We start from the raw sequence: 15,174 nt of genomic DNA on the forward strand, positions 1-15,174 counted from the left end.
AGCGGCTAGCTAGCAAATAGTGAGGTAGTTGTATTTTGATGTCCCTAAAGGATTCACAAATACACAAAACATCTACCCTGCACTTCAAGGTGCTAACAAAAACTTCCTGGCCGGAATTAGTAGTAGTTGTGGTGTATATTTACGTTTTTGTCTCTTTTATTTATCTAATTAATTCCCCTTGTTACTTACCGGGTCGGAAACCAGCTTTAAATTGGTCGCATCCAAGGACGTCACTGCTGAGAACACCCTTTAGACATACATATAAACTTTGTGTAACATAAACTCATGTGTAATATAAACTCATGTGTGATATAAACTCATGTGTAATATAAACTCATGTGTAATATAAACTCATGTGTAATATAAACTCATGTGTGATATAAACTTTGTGTGATATAAACTCATGTGTGATATAAACTCATGTGATATAAACTCATGTGTAATATAAACTCATGTGTGATATAAACTCATGTGTAATATAAACTCATGTGTAATATAAACTCATGTGTGATATAAACTCATGTGTAATATAAACTCATGTGTAATATAAACTCATGTGTGATATAAACTCATGTGTAATATAAACTCATGTGTAATATAAACTCATGTACATTTTACGCATTATTCTTTCGAGTCATTTATTTACCATTTGTAAATATTACCAGCTACTTTATCATAGACAGAAATACTGCTACTTTCTTTGTTTTTTACCATCGTGTGTTATCTTTTACTATCTATTTATTGATTTTACTTATTGTGTATTTGCTTTTTTTTATATAATATGTAAGTAACTCTTTTTACTTCTATCTGCACTGTAATTTGCTGATATGGTGGCATAAAATGTCCCTGTTGCGGAAGAAATTAATTTTTTATTCCAATTAAACAGGCAACAGCTCTCAAAGCATCAAACATCTGGGCAGTGGACGTCGGCATCATGATACTAATGCAAGTTCAGAGCCTTGGATCCAACAAATGTGCCCTTGAGTGCTTAACATGGCCCAAAGAATTTTACTCAAGGTGGAATTTATTTTGTGTTTACTCTGCAGCGGGCCTGGCTCTCTGAATTGCCTGCAATTCAATCTGGCTTCCTAAGTTTGATAGCAACATGACCACAGCTAAAACATGCTCCGCCATTGTTGTTATTATAAGGGAAATTCTTTCTGCAGTGATGTAAACAGTGACGTTATGAAGTGGATCTTACAGTGGTCAGTGGGAAGCAAAATGGTTCTTAAATTGAACAAAATGCAATCCCAACTAGCTCCAGCACAAACAACCCAGGACTAACTCAAAATCAGCACTGACTACTGATTCAATGTTGAAGATGTTGATAAGCGTGCACTGTGTTCATCAAGCTTCCAAGCCATAATATGAAAAATATTTTATATTAGAAAATGTATAAAAGGAAATCTGGGTTAGCAGTCTGACCTTGGACTGATGTAACGGATAACTTATTTTTAGAAACACAGATGTAGCAGACTGTTCTGAAGGATGGGGTAATATAGTGGGAGCCCAAGCTGTCAGCTATGACAGCAAATGGTTTATGTGGCTCATAGGTCAGGTAGGAGGGCCCCTTACCAGATTTTTGGACCCCAAGGAGGTCAAGGCCAACCCTGTCCACAACGCACCTTCAGCATCTGTTTAAGATGCTCCGGGGAGCGGAAGTTCATGAATAATGAAAAACTCAGAAGCTCATGTTGTCTAGGACAGGATGGTGTAGGGGTCACATCTTCACAGCGTTATCTCCTGCAAGGCTGTGATCTTTATAAATACAGCAGAGATGGGACAGGACTTTCCGGACTCCTCCTGATATTTTGTGTACCATGTTTGCTGGAGAAGGTCCATGGCTTGTGATGTGTGACCGACACTGTGCAGACTCATGATGAAACATGTTCATGTGAGCCCTGATGCTGACAGGGCTGCTTGGTGCAATTAAATGACCAAAAATCTTTAATTGTTCAAATATTTTTTCAAATATTTTAATTGTATTAATTTTGTTGTTTATTTTTATTTCGTCTTAACTTTTTTTTAATAAAACAATTTTAAACAGTTATATTTGTTTGCTTTACTTTTTCTCTTAGGTCTGTATGTAAGCACCATGATACACCAAGCAACTTCCTTGTTAGTTTTAACCTATATTGGTTTTTATGCTACTGATTGTGGCATAAATGGTCAAAAGCAATACAAAAGTTAAATCACTTCAGATAGAATTAAATTACTTTTTCAAAGAAAAATACTTCAAATAAATACAAAATATGTTGAACAGACCAGATAGAAAGTGCAATGATGGCTTTAGTGCCCCAATAAAGGAAATAACAGGGTACACATCTTATGTTGCAGCTTTATGCCAATTTATTTGTATTATCTTAACTCAATATCCAATCATAACAACGGTTTGACAAATACAATTATTATCAGTAAATCAATTCGCTGACTTCATTTTTTATTAATTTCATTAATAATTAGGGCTTCACAATCTAGAAAAAACATATTATTATGATTATTTTGACTGATAATGTAATTGCAATATCGTTCATATTATAAAAGGGATTAGTCATTTGGCATCACTGTTGTCATTAACATTGAACAATATATTTAAATGTTTTTGTAGGCCAAGAAATCTCTGCAGATTTCGCCCCAAAATACATTTGATTATGCAATAATAACTTTTTTATTTAAGAATTTGGTGCATTGCATGATTCCAAAGTGATCTTCTTGTTCAACTTCCAATCCTTCTTACAGGGTGAATTTATTGAACATCCCCTCCTGAACAAAACAAGCAATAATTCAGCCACATGTGTGCGTGTGTGTGTGTGTGTGTGTGTGTGTGTGTGTGTGTGTGTGTGTGTGTGTGTGTGTGTGTGTGTGTGTGTGTGTGTGTGTGTGTGTGTGTGTGTGTGATCATGCCAGGTCCTGAGCTGCTCCACTGCATGTGAATGGAGAGCAGCTTTATCACACAGCATCACGATGTGGCCGAGGAAACAAACAACACACAGTCTATTGCCATGGAGAGTCCAGCAGAAGAGACACACGCCTCAAAACACATCAGAGATCGTCTGGCCCCAACGTTCCCTTAAAAACATTCAAAAATTCAGATGTTTTCCATCACAAATCTTCCGCCCAACAGGGACCTGTAAAGCACATAGAATTACATCAGAGAGAGGAGAGGAGGAAGAGGAGGAGGAGGAGGAGGAGGAGGAGGAGGAGGAGGAGAGGGAGGAAAAATTCTTCAAGTATGAGAAAACTTTACAGCTCTCCTCCCCTCTGCTTCTCTTTTTTTTTCCCTCCTCTCTCCTTCTGTCCATCCCCCGTCCTGTTGCTCCTACTGGTCAGTCAGGGAGAGTTCTACACAGAAGAAGTCCTCCAGACTACAGCAGGTAAGATACACCTCCACGCTATCAGTATGCTTATTACGCATATTTGATTTATCTCATTCATAATCATTGAGAATATTTTGACATTGGTTAATAGATATTATAATATGATAAGGGGGAAAAAAAGTAAATTAGCAACAATTTACAAACATTTGGTGAATGGTCTTATGTAATGCTAACGTTTTATTTTGGAAACAATAAGCAAACAAAATATGAAATATTCAGAATAAATCAACAGTATACAAATATCTAAGCACTACATCTGATACAACATGTAAACTTGTGTTGAACATTTTTGAAAACTCTTTTTGTAACCAGTATGACTAAAACATTTAGTTTCTTGTGCAGTGCAATATTATTTATTTCAAAGTATATCTTATTTCCATTCTGCAATTGGAATGAGATTATTTCACCCTGTTGTTACTTAACCAGAGACAAGACGAGAGACAGATAAAGATGGCCTTAAAAAAGTGAATTTGTAACAGGTGAAATCAACATGTTTGCACAGTGGTTTATCCAGAAGTTTTTAGAATAAAAATAAATGTTAAGATGGCGATGTTAAACTTACTTACATCAAGGCATTATGGGGGATTCAACAGCATCCACTACATCTTAAAGCTCCTGAATGCACGGATGAAATTATTGAAATTTGCTGCAGTGTTATCGTTGTGTAAGACGAAAATGGATGCAAATTAATGTGAAAAACTCAACCCTTGTGAGTGAAGGCGTTTGGTTGTTTTACATGTGACATCCTCCTGTCTGACTGTCAGACTTTAGAGAGTTCAGACTGATCACAGACTTGTGAAAGAGCTGTGTACAGTATGGCTGTCCATCATTACATCACCAACAACCTATCAAATCGCGCCACTTACCTGCCAAAAGTCCACAAACACTTTTTTCTGTCTTCTGCATGTTATACCTGTCCTTAGCTCTTGCTGAGTTGAAAGTTGTGATTTTTTCTTTTTTTGGAGGGGGGGGGGGGGGGTGTTACAGTTTTCCACATGAGTATGTTGATTAGGTGAACATGTTTTGAAAAGTAGTTAGTAAAAAGGCTTTTGTGTATCCAGAAGAAGCTGTCTGAAGTCTGATAAATGTCCTCAAGTGATGTGATGAAAAGAAGAAATAGAGGGGGTGTGGAGTTTGAAATTAGAAATGATGTCACACCCCTCTGCAGCTCCTCATACCTGCTGCATGTTGGCGGCTCCAGGCTACATTAGCACCAGACTAACCAAACACAACTGGATCTCACACTCAGCTCTGTGATTAAGTTGAATTATGGGTAATGTAGGAGCCAGTTATTTAGAAGGTGGAAGAATTTGTGGCATAAAAATCTCTGGTTCTGCTGCTTAGATTTCTATCCTATATTTTGATCAACTGTCATCTTGATACAAAAATCGTAGTAGTACTTTTAATTTTACCAACTTATCAAAACCACAACATCTTTCCTGATTTGGAGGTGCAGGGGGAGTTTAACAAGTTGCAGTTTTGTATAGTATTTTATCACAGGGGAAGTTTTCATTTCCAAAGATTGGTCTGTTTTTGGTTGTCTTAGAGATAATGAACGGAAATAAAGTTCTGAAATGAGAATACATGTTTCAGGTTATATATTACTTTTATTCTTAAACTGCTTATTTCACTTCAACTCTGTTGATAAATAATTAAAGCACACACATTTATGCACTTCACCTTCATGCACCTCACATCTGAACGCCTCCAGGTATCAGTTGTTCACACGTCATTAAACACAGCAAAGTTTGGATATCAAGTGCTGGAAGGAGTGTTCTTTTTGGCTTGGTGTGAACAGGAGGAATAAAATCAGCAGCAGTGTGAGAAGGTAAAGGTGAAGAGCAAGTGTGCAGGCTTTATGGTGCGTTCAGGGACTTTCTATTGCCCTGTCTTTCTGAGAAGGTCCAACCGGAGCAGCTGCAGCAGCTGTCACTGGCAGGTATTTACAAGTTAATTGGGGTGGCTGAGGAACAGGCGAGCTGCAGGCTCACTGCAGATACTGAACTCTCTATGTGTCGGGTCAAGTCAATTTAGCAACAGCGAAAAAATGTAGGTTCCCATTTGAAATGCATCAGTTAGAAGGAGACTTGTGATACCATGTGCCTTCTGGATGTTGTAATGAGAGACATGCAGTTAACTTGGGAATTGAACTTAAAAGCACTACCAACTTATTATTCAGGGAGTATTTTTATGTTTTACACAATGCCTTAAGGGGATTTTTAACATCGCTTTAATAATTGGACCACAAGGGAAACATATACATTCATGTACATAGCAAACATTGTGATTTGGTGTCTCTGCTGTAGAGGAGATTATAAAATGTTCATAATACTTGTTAGTTAGGCTTTTGTTGTTATTCTATATGTTGATATTGAAATTTTGAAATTGTATGCCTCTTATTTTTGCTTTATAATTTTTTGAATTGTCCGTTTGCATCTCACAAACATCTTAAAATCTATTGGATGGATTGGCACAGAATATGTACACCAGACTCATCGGACATTTCCTCTAGCACCTCCATGGAGTGAATATTTATAATTTAATGTCCCAGCTATGTTTTTATGGAATGTCATTAGAGATTAACTTTCCTCTCAGGGTCAATTGTAAAAAAGCATTACTATTATTGCCATCAACCCAACTTAAATTTGTCCAAATACCCGCCACACTAATGACACTCAACTACAGCCAAACAGTGTTTGATGCTAGCATGCTAACACGTTAAACAAAGTCTAAAAACTGGGTAAACAATATGCTGTACCTGATAAACAATAGCAGTCAATGTTAATTATTAATGTGAGCACGTTTTTAAGATTTTAACTCATACCAACTCTGTATTTAATCATTGCCTCAGAAAGCTGCTGACAGGTTGTCAAATATTTTTCTTTAGTTTTAATGTCCATATTTGATTGGGATGATGGAGCAAAGTTTGATGAATGCAGTCATCCTATGGGAAAGGGTTTAAGAAATGTAGGGGGAAACAATCTTGATATTTTCCCTCCTGTAGGGATCTCCAACAGCCTCAAGTGGTCATTTGAGTAACTGCAGTTTGTTGAAATTTGCCTGTTTGCATCATTTTTCAGCACCTGTTAGTTAGCTGCTTGGGTTTTTCTGAAATATTGTTATATTATGATGGAATAGCCTTTCGAAAAGTTGAAGTTCAAAAGCTTTTCTTTTTTTCTTAACATTGAACATTACATTGAATAGTATTAGTGTGAGTTAGGATGAGGGTTAGGGTGAGCAGTACACATTTTGCATTAAATTAAGCCTTTCCATTTACAATAGCACCATTGGTACACCAAGTCTTAATCAAAACTCAAAGTTTTTACAAAAAAAGCTGAAAAACTGTTGACTACACTTTTGATTTTGTTTTCAGACACATTCCTCTTTTTATTCTTATTTACTCACAATCATTTTATGAGAAGTGGTAAAGAAAAAACGTAATTCAAAGTGTATAGGCAACAGTGTATAAGGGAATTGAGATGTATTGATAAACTTTGAACTATTTGAGATTTAAAAAGCAACCACAATCAAAAGGAGAGAAGCTAGAAACAATAAGACATTAGCATCCGTTTCTTGGAAATACTTAATTCATAAAATAAATTCATATATCACAGTGTGACTAATAGCCTGCTGCGTGATCCATCAGCAACTGGCTGCATTCTAACAGATTACTCATTCAGACCAAGTTACTTTTTCCGTTGTGGTTTTACTGGCCGACACGCTACAGTGACAGTGAAGCCTGTAAAAGTTAATGGCCCCATTTGTGCTAATTGTGACCAAAAGGGATTGGAAATTTAAGGTGGATTAAATGTGTGCTTCTGTCTTTGTTCCAGAGGGAGAAATTCCCAGCAGTACAGAGGGAAAGTGTCCGCTAAATATTCTCTCCTCTCTGGATCTGACTGAAGTGACAGCAGCTGACGGAGCTCTCTCTAACCCTCCACTACAAGAGCGACTCATCTGTGCATCTTATAATTAACAACCTGCTTCCGAACTGTCTGGAACCTCTCCTCTAACACACCCTGAGGAAGGTTTTCCTGACCCCAGCCATGTTTTCCTTCATCCCCTCCCTCCTCCTCCTCCTCCTCCAGGCTGCTCCCGCCCTCCTGACCCCATCGCCCTCCCGTGAGGTACAGGTCAGAGGTCAAGGGTTGCCAAGGGACAACAAGCATGACTCCATCAAGGTCAGTTGATTGAAAGGTTTTTGGATTGATTGACACATTTAAGAGATAATACCCATCTACATGTTGTTTTTTTATTGGTTATTTATTAACCTTCTTTTCCTGATATTCCTAAAAATGCCTTTACACAAGTATCCTGAACTTCAATTTTATAATCATCTAAAGACACAGAAAGACATATTCAGATCTTCAAAATCAATATATATATAAATATATATATATATTGAACTGAACTTTTTGTGTTCATACATGTATTTTTATTTTCTATTTAATTGCATTTGATCGGTTTGGGCCATTTAACTTTTTTTGTTGCAAGTTATTACATTAACTTTTCATTGTTTTCCTATTTAATTTATTACATTTTTAAATGGAATAAAAAAAAATCAGGCAGGTTTCAGGACTTGCAGCACCTTAACTGCATATCACTGTGAATCACATACAAAAATATTAATTAATGATAAATAACACACTTTGAAACTCTGTCATTGAGCCCCATGGACTCTCATTCTTTGTTTATCCTGATGCATGCATTGTCTAAATATTGGCTGAGTAATTTTGGGTCAAGTATCTAGCCCACGGATACATTGAAAAGTGTACTTCAAGAGCTGGGCTCAAACCCAAGCTTTGATAGTTAATTCAGCCCCATAAATAGGGTGCTGCCAACCTAACACAAACCCTTTCATGTAATTGTTGTTACAGGTGGTGATCTCCGAAGGCTGCGTCACCCAGGGGGATTCATCTGATGTCAGCATGGGAGGTAAAAACCTGCAGAGCAGAACTGTTTATTTAATTATAAACTATCAACAACCAATGTCACTTTTATACGACTTCATCATTGCTTTACTTAAAGTTCAGGTTCCACCTTGTCCCAGTTTTAATCCAACCTGTTACTCTCTCAGGTAAAGAAATAGACCTGACCGCCGGTTCCCCTCTGATCCTGACCCATAAGATCAAACTGGTTCCATCAGGATTTGGTTCAGGATCCGGGTCTTGTGGTTGTGAGGCGGACTTCGCTGCCCTGCGTGAGCGTCTAGAGAGGCTGGAGAGGGAAGTGTCATCCCTCAGGGAGAAATGTGAAGGACCTGAGGGGGGCTGCTGCACCACCAAAGAGAGCAAAGGTGAGACCAGGTATCTGTTACTTTGAACTATTGAGTGGTGCAGGAATGAGTCCCGAAAACCAGGAAATGAGCTAGCATTTCACCACTTCAGCTTCCCTTGTCTTGAAGTCAAAAGATGTTTAACTTGTTTTTGGTTAGATGCCAAAAGGCCTGTGGTTAACACAAGAGATTGTAATGTTTTGAACAACGACATAAATACGTTAGTAAATACCCAACTGGTGAATGTCTGAAGCTGTCAGAAAGACAGAGGTTGTTAAATAGTGGCTTAATCAGACTACAAATCACAATCACACTGAACATTAAACGCTATTAGCTTAGCAGTGGCGATGTGAAGTCATGTGACCTTGATGCAGTTTGTTTAAGGCCTAACGTTAGCTTTTTGATTCTGCCAATTGCATTTACGCTTTAGCGTGTTAATATGTGGATATTATCCTGCTGAACAAAACGTGTTAGCATCATAACCGTGTGTTAGCCAAAGATCTTGCAATTTTCCAGAAATCTAAATCCCAAAACTGTTTTTCCCGAGGGAACCTGTTACTTCTTGGTTAGCCGACAAAAAATACGTAAATACTGCACTGCTCTAAATAACAGATCTATATATTTGTGACTTAATAAGCAATGGCTATAACCAGTGTAAAAACAAAATGCCTCATCCACCATTATCTCCCTAAGTTTGTTCATACATTTGTTGTTGCGAAAGCACCAAATAAAAGTCTACGTCAGATGCTTTACAGTTCTTAAACTGCAGGATTGTTTCAACCAGTGTTCTTATTGCAATGGATATCATTGTCTTTGTTAACTGAAAGTGCATGCCAAGAGTCGGTCAGCTTAGACTGGAAAATATTCTGCTTAATTTGATTTTTCTTTTGTGAAAGATACAAGTTTGACCTTAAGGTGGCACTAAAAGAGAAGTGAAATGTTACAAAACCATAATGAAGTAGCTCCTAATGTGATGAAATGCACTAAGGATTTGTATACAGGAAGGTAATTAAGGACAAAAAGTTCAATGATGCTGCAGTGCTCTTGTAAAATCTACTGTATGATTATAAGGTGAAGTGTTTCCTCAGAATAACAACTGTTAAAACATAAATCAGCATCTGTAGGGTCTGACACATACTGTATATTAAGGCCTGACTCAGAGTTCACAGTCTATATATTTCCCACCTTTCATCTCTCCCCGTTCTAACTCTTCATCACATTCAGTCACAATTTGCACGATTGCCATGTCTTTGTTTCGGCCAATCACATGAGCCCATATTGCTTCAATGTTTCTGCCTGTAGCTGCTCCTCCTGTTCCACTGACTCATTCTGCAACACACGCACGCACACACGCACGCACACACACACACACACACACACACACACATACACACACACATCTTGTGTAGCTGACAATTTATCATTGAAAATAGAGAGGAGTTACACACTTACACAATTTGTTCCATCTTTTTCTTTCTTTTAGGATGAATACACATACCTTACCGTAATGGGTTAACACATTAAAAAACAAGCCTAACATTTATTTATTTTTATGATTAAATAGCTTCCATCATGTCATGTGATCCAATGACTCCTGATTCATACCAGAGTATTGTTGCTACACTGGACAAATAAATGAAACTTGATTTAAAAATGAATTGAACTCAAGTCAACCCTACTTGCATGAGAGAAACTGAAACATTGAATCCTAAAACACAACTATTAAATAATCAACTAAAAGATCAACATAACCCGTCTCCAAATGTTGACAAAAGTTTAAATCATTTGTATATCTGCCCTGTAATCTGGTCTCAAAATGTAATAAGTTCTTCCTTGGCCCAAGCTACACTCTTTCAAAAAGTTTCATGGAAATAAATAAAACACAAACATAACTTCCTTGGAGGTAAATCTGGGAAACAGCAAAAGAAGAACCAATATCATCAAAAATATTTCAGTTCTAACATTTGTGGGGTTGAAATAAAGTACTATTACCTACATATTTAGTGACAGCAAGTACCACACTTGAGTATTTGTACTTCATCTTAACATCACAAGTAGATCTGTCACAGTTGAACTATCTTTGACACATGTATTTTCAGTCTGTCACTTACTACCTTGTTCAAAGTGGAGCTGACCTCAAGACTGAGCCCATTAGAAACTGGCAAAGCTCAAAGCATGAGCTAATTGTGTGTGTGTATGTGTGTGTGTGTGTGTGTGTGTGTGTGTGTGTGTGTGTGTGTGTGTGTGTGTGTGTTTGTGTGTGTGTGTGTGTGTGTGTGTCCTCTGCTCTCTGCCCAGTGTGATCTCAGTCTCCACCTCCTCCCAGTCCAGCGCAGCTTCCCTCCTCTAATTAGTCACAAAGCCAGGCCACGTTACACTCTAATGATGGAGGATTAGGCCTCCACCTCCCACCATCAAATACTAAGGGGAAGAGGATTCTGTTAGAAATAATTCAAGACATGTTTCAAATTAACTTCCATTATTGAACTGCTGCAAAACAAGGTTTATGTCACTGCCCTGGTGGGGGTCAGTGTGAAAATAAGCCCTGCTAGTGAGGAATTTAGGAAAATATAACATTGCAGACCAGTGGTTTCCAACTTTTTCAGGATTTCTGAACCTTTAAAACATTTCAAATTTCAGAATCTGATTTATGAATATGTTTACATCAGTGTGTTGATCTATACACCCTGTAACAAACAGATGTAATAGACATGTTATTTGATGCGAAAAACACAACAAAAACAAAAGGACTTGCAAAATGGAAGTAGTCTCATACTAATTTGCAACATATATACCAAGTGGACACAAATGCACTTTAGATGTCACCTGAGTTGAAAATAGTCTTGGCCATAAATGACTATATTTCACCTTCAAAAAACATATTTGGCATTCCATCAACCTCTGACTGAACAATACACAGCCACATATTTGTGCTGCTGAAAAGAAAGACAAGTATCAGTGGCAGTACAATGTTAAACTAACAAGATTCTGATGCGTGTTTATTTTTCTAATGTGGCAGCAGTGGGTAGTAAATACAGAGTAGAGAAGGATAGTGTCCAATTACATAAGAGTATAGCCACAAATGCTATTTAAAAACGTATGTAGTTGGAGGTGTTTGTCTGTGATTTCCGTTGTTCAATGTTTTTGTCCCCCCTCTGCTTCAGGTGCAGGATGCTCCATTAAAGCCGAGACGGACGAGTGTCCCAACGAGTGCAGTGATCAGGGTCGCTGCGTGGACGGAAAGTGTGTCTGCTTCCCTGGTTACAGTGGACAGGACTGCAGCGAGTCCAACTGTCCCGGAAACTGCAACGACAAAGGCCGGTGCGTGAACGGACAGTGTGTGTGCGACCCTGGTTTCACCGGCCCCGACTGCTCTGAAAGCTCCTGTCCTGGAAACTGCAACAACCGTGGCCGGTGCGTGAACGGCAAGTGTGTGTGCAATGAAGGCTCAACCGGTCCCAGCTGCTCGGACGAATCCTGTCCCGGAAACTGCAACAACAAGGGCCGCTGCGTGAACGGAAAGTGCGTGTGCAACCCTGGGTTCACCGGCACCGACTGCTCCAACAGGGCTTGTCCTAACAACTGCAGTGATCGGGGTAGGTGCGTGGACGGGAAATGTGTGTGCGACAGCGGTTTCACTGGTGCCGATTGCTCTGAGAATTCATGCCAAGGGAACTGCAACAACAAGGGCCGCTGCGTAAACGGACAGTGTGTGTGTAACCCGGGGTTCACGGGTCCAGATTGTTCCAAAAGAGCATGTCCTGATAACTGCAACAACCACGGGAGGTGTGTGAACGGTAAATGTGAGTGCGAGAGCGGATTCTCCGGTCTCAGCTGCTCAGACGAATCCTGTCCTGGAAACTGCAACAATAGGGGGCGCTGTGTGAACGGAGAGTGCGTTTGCGATGAAGGATTTGGCGGCCCGGATTGCCTCGAAATAACATGCCCCAACGACTGCACCGATCGCGGCAAGTGCGTGGACGGGAAATGTGAGTGCGAAAGTGGTTTCACCGGAGACGACTGCTCGCAGGTGTCCTGCCCAGGAAACTGCAACAACAAGGGGCGCTGCGTGAACGCACAGTGTGTGTGTAACCCCGGGTTCACGGGTCCAGATTGTTCAAAAAGAGCATGTCCTGATAACTGCAACAACCGCGGGAGGTGTGTGAACGGTAAATGTGAGTGCGAGAGCGGATTCACCGGTCCCAGCTGCTCAGACGAATCCTGTCCGGCAAACTGCAACAATAGGGGGCGCTGCGTTAACGGAGAGTGCGTCTGCGATGATGGTTTCACAGGATCAGACTGCTCTGAAAAAGCATGTCCAAATAACTGCAGCAACCGCGGGAAGTGCGTCAACGGGAAGTGTGTTTGCGAGGTGGGCTTCGCCGGGCCAGACTGCAGCGCCAAAGGCTGTCCCGGTAACTGCAACAACAAGGGCCGCTGCGTCAAAGGGAAGTGTGTATGCCGCCGAGGGTTCAAAGGGCCAGACTGCAGCCAGTGTGAGGACGGCATGACCGGACCCAACTGTGATACCGGTAAGTCAAAGCCAACATATTTTAGAATCACTTATTGAGACTGAAGAACTCTGTCATGTATACTGCTTTCCACTGGAGAGAGTCCGTTCCAGGTCTGGGCTGTTGCCAGTTTGCTTCACAGTTTTTTGGCAGGTTGAACCAACTGCGAAACCAGTTTGCTATGCGTTACATCAGGTATGCATTTAGTGTCAACAATGGCGGACTGCGTAGGAGCTATGCTCATGTTTTTCACTGCAATAGAAATACGGAAAAACTGGTTCGTAATTGGGCCCCGGCTCCGAACCAGCCTGGAACTGCTTCAATGGAAAAGGGGTATTAGATGCAGTCTCCATTTACACCTGGAATTAATGAGTGTTGTCTTTATAACCATTGTGCCCCACATTTGGATCAAATATCAATAGGAATTTTACATTTTAAACCTTCTTTGCATTTATTGTAAATGCATCTATCATCAATACTTTATTTACATGTAGATATTATTTAAACTGGTTATGTTTACACCTCTCTCCACTGTCTCCAGTGTTTTGATATTTCTTTAAACTCAAATTTTGTGTCCAGGTGAAACAAATAAACGTCTGACACACACACACACACACACACACACACACACACACACACACACACACACACACACACACACACACACACACACACATGCAAGTGGCATATGGTCATTTCCGAGTTGATTTAAACGTATTAGTCATCGGAATTTACAAAGCAACTTAATACTTAAGAAATTAATTCAGTAAAAGTAGTAGAGATAAAAAATAGGATACAGTCGTAGAAAATAAAAAGAACATTTATTTTTTTCAAACTGAAGTACTTATTCCCCCAGTGTAAACAAATGCTTTGAACTGTTGTAAAATTGACATAGTGATTGTAATCATTTGTTTGCATAAATGATTTCATTATTTCTGCACATTCCGGTCAAAGCTCTGGTAAAGTCTTTATTATATTAAGCAAATTCTTTGTTCACTTCGCTACTATGATGCATCATCATGTGAGTGTGTGAGTGAGCACTGTTGCTGTTTTGTTGTTGTTTGTGTCTTGGTCCTTGTTGTTGCCAGGGCTACAAGAGTGCAGTAGTTTGTCTCTCTGGACCTGGCTGCAGTAGCTGCAGTGACGGAGCTGTTTCATTAAGAGCAGGATCCAGATCTGCTGCTCGTAGTAGTCCCTCACACTGCAGCCTAACACGGGACACGTGTGTGAGGGTGTGAAGTGTATTCCCAAATGTAACCACGACCTCTGATTGGATCAAAGGGAGGGAAGTCCCAAAATATCAGCCCCACAAGAGGGAGATTGTATATTTCCATCCACCCGTTTCAATTCAAGCAAACTGCACAAAAGTGTTTTATGTCTTGTGAAAGTGTTGGTTTACTCTGTACTCTACCTGAGTATTTATGTTTTATATTTCTACACTTCTACTTCACCACATATTAGTACACTATTTGTCTGGCAGATTAACTTACATTTAAAATTACATTTTAAAATCTCTCAATGTGTTTTTTTTATTAGAATTAATAATATTTAAAGGATAAAGTGTTCCTTTATGTGTGACCCTACCCCTTAAACTAAATTAACTATTCATACAGCTTCTTAAATCAGTTGAATAGGGTATTGCAAAACTACAAATATATGAGTGTGTTGTATATGATGCTTTGCTGTAAATAAACTACCCACCAATTTGATAAAGAATTTAATAAGCATATACAGCAGTTAAATGCAACACACACTTGAATGCAGCAGTAATCAAGATACACATTATTCAGTCATCTTATATAATATTAAAACACTGGCGGTGATCATTTTACTGGACAAGCAAAACACTTTGCTTTTGAATTACATTTTGCTGATAATAATTGCATAATTTCACTTACAGTTTTGAAGCAGGGCTTGTAATTGTCACAAAGTATTTGTATACTAAAGATAATATACTGTACTTTTAATCAAGTAGAAGTACTTCTTCCAACATTATTGGAAGGAAGTGATG

The 15,174-nt window shown here is 39.1% G+C and overlaps 1 protein-coding gene across 1 annotated transcript in view; it reads left to right on the forward strand.

The window, feature by feature from the left end:
- The first annotated feature begins 3,311 nt into the window (after window positions 1-3,311).
- The window catches only part of LOC134875149 (tenascin-X), a 47,469-nt gene continuing 35,606 nt past the window's right edge, over window positions 3,312-15,174 (forward strand). The window contains exons 1-5 of the mRNA XM_063899594.1: window positions 3,312-3,374; window positions 7,211-7,558; window positions 8,255-8,312; window positions 8,455-8,673; window positions 11,817-13,184. Of these exons, the coding sequence (XP_063755664.1) occupies window positions 7,424-7,558; window positions 8,255-8,312; window positions 8,455-8,673; window positions 11,817-13,184 (1,780 nt within the window). The 5' untranslated portion in view covers window positions 3,312-3,374; window positions 7,211-7,423. The remainder of the gene's footprint in view (window positions 3,375-7,210; window positions 7,559-8,254; window positions 8,313-8,454; window positions 8,674-11,816; window positions 13,185-15,174) is intronic.

The sequence above is a fragment of the Eleginops maclovinus genome, chromosome 13 (genome assembly GCF_036324505.1).
Source record: "Eleginops maclovinus isolate JMC-PN-2008 ecotype Puerto Natales chromosome 13, JC_Emac_rtc_rv5, whole genome shotgun sequence".
NCBI classification, from domain to species: domain Eukaryota; kingdom Metazoa; phylum Chordata; class Actinopteri; order Perciformes; family Eleginopidae; genus Eleginops; species Eleginops maclovinus.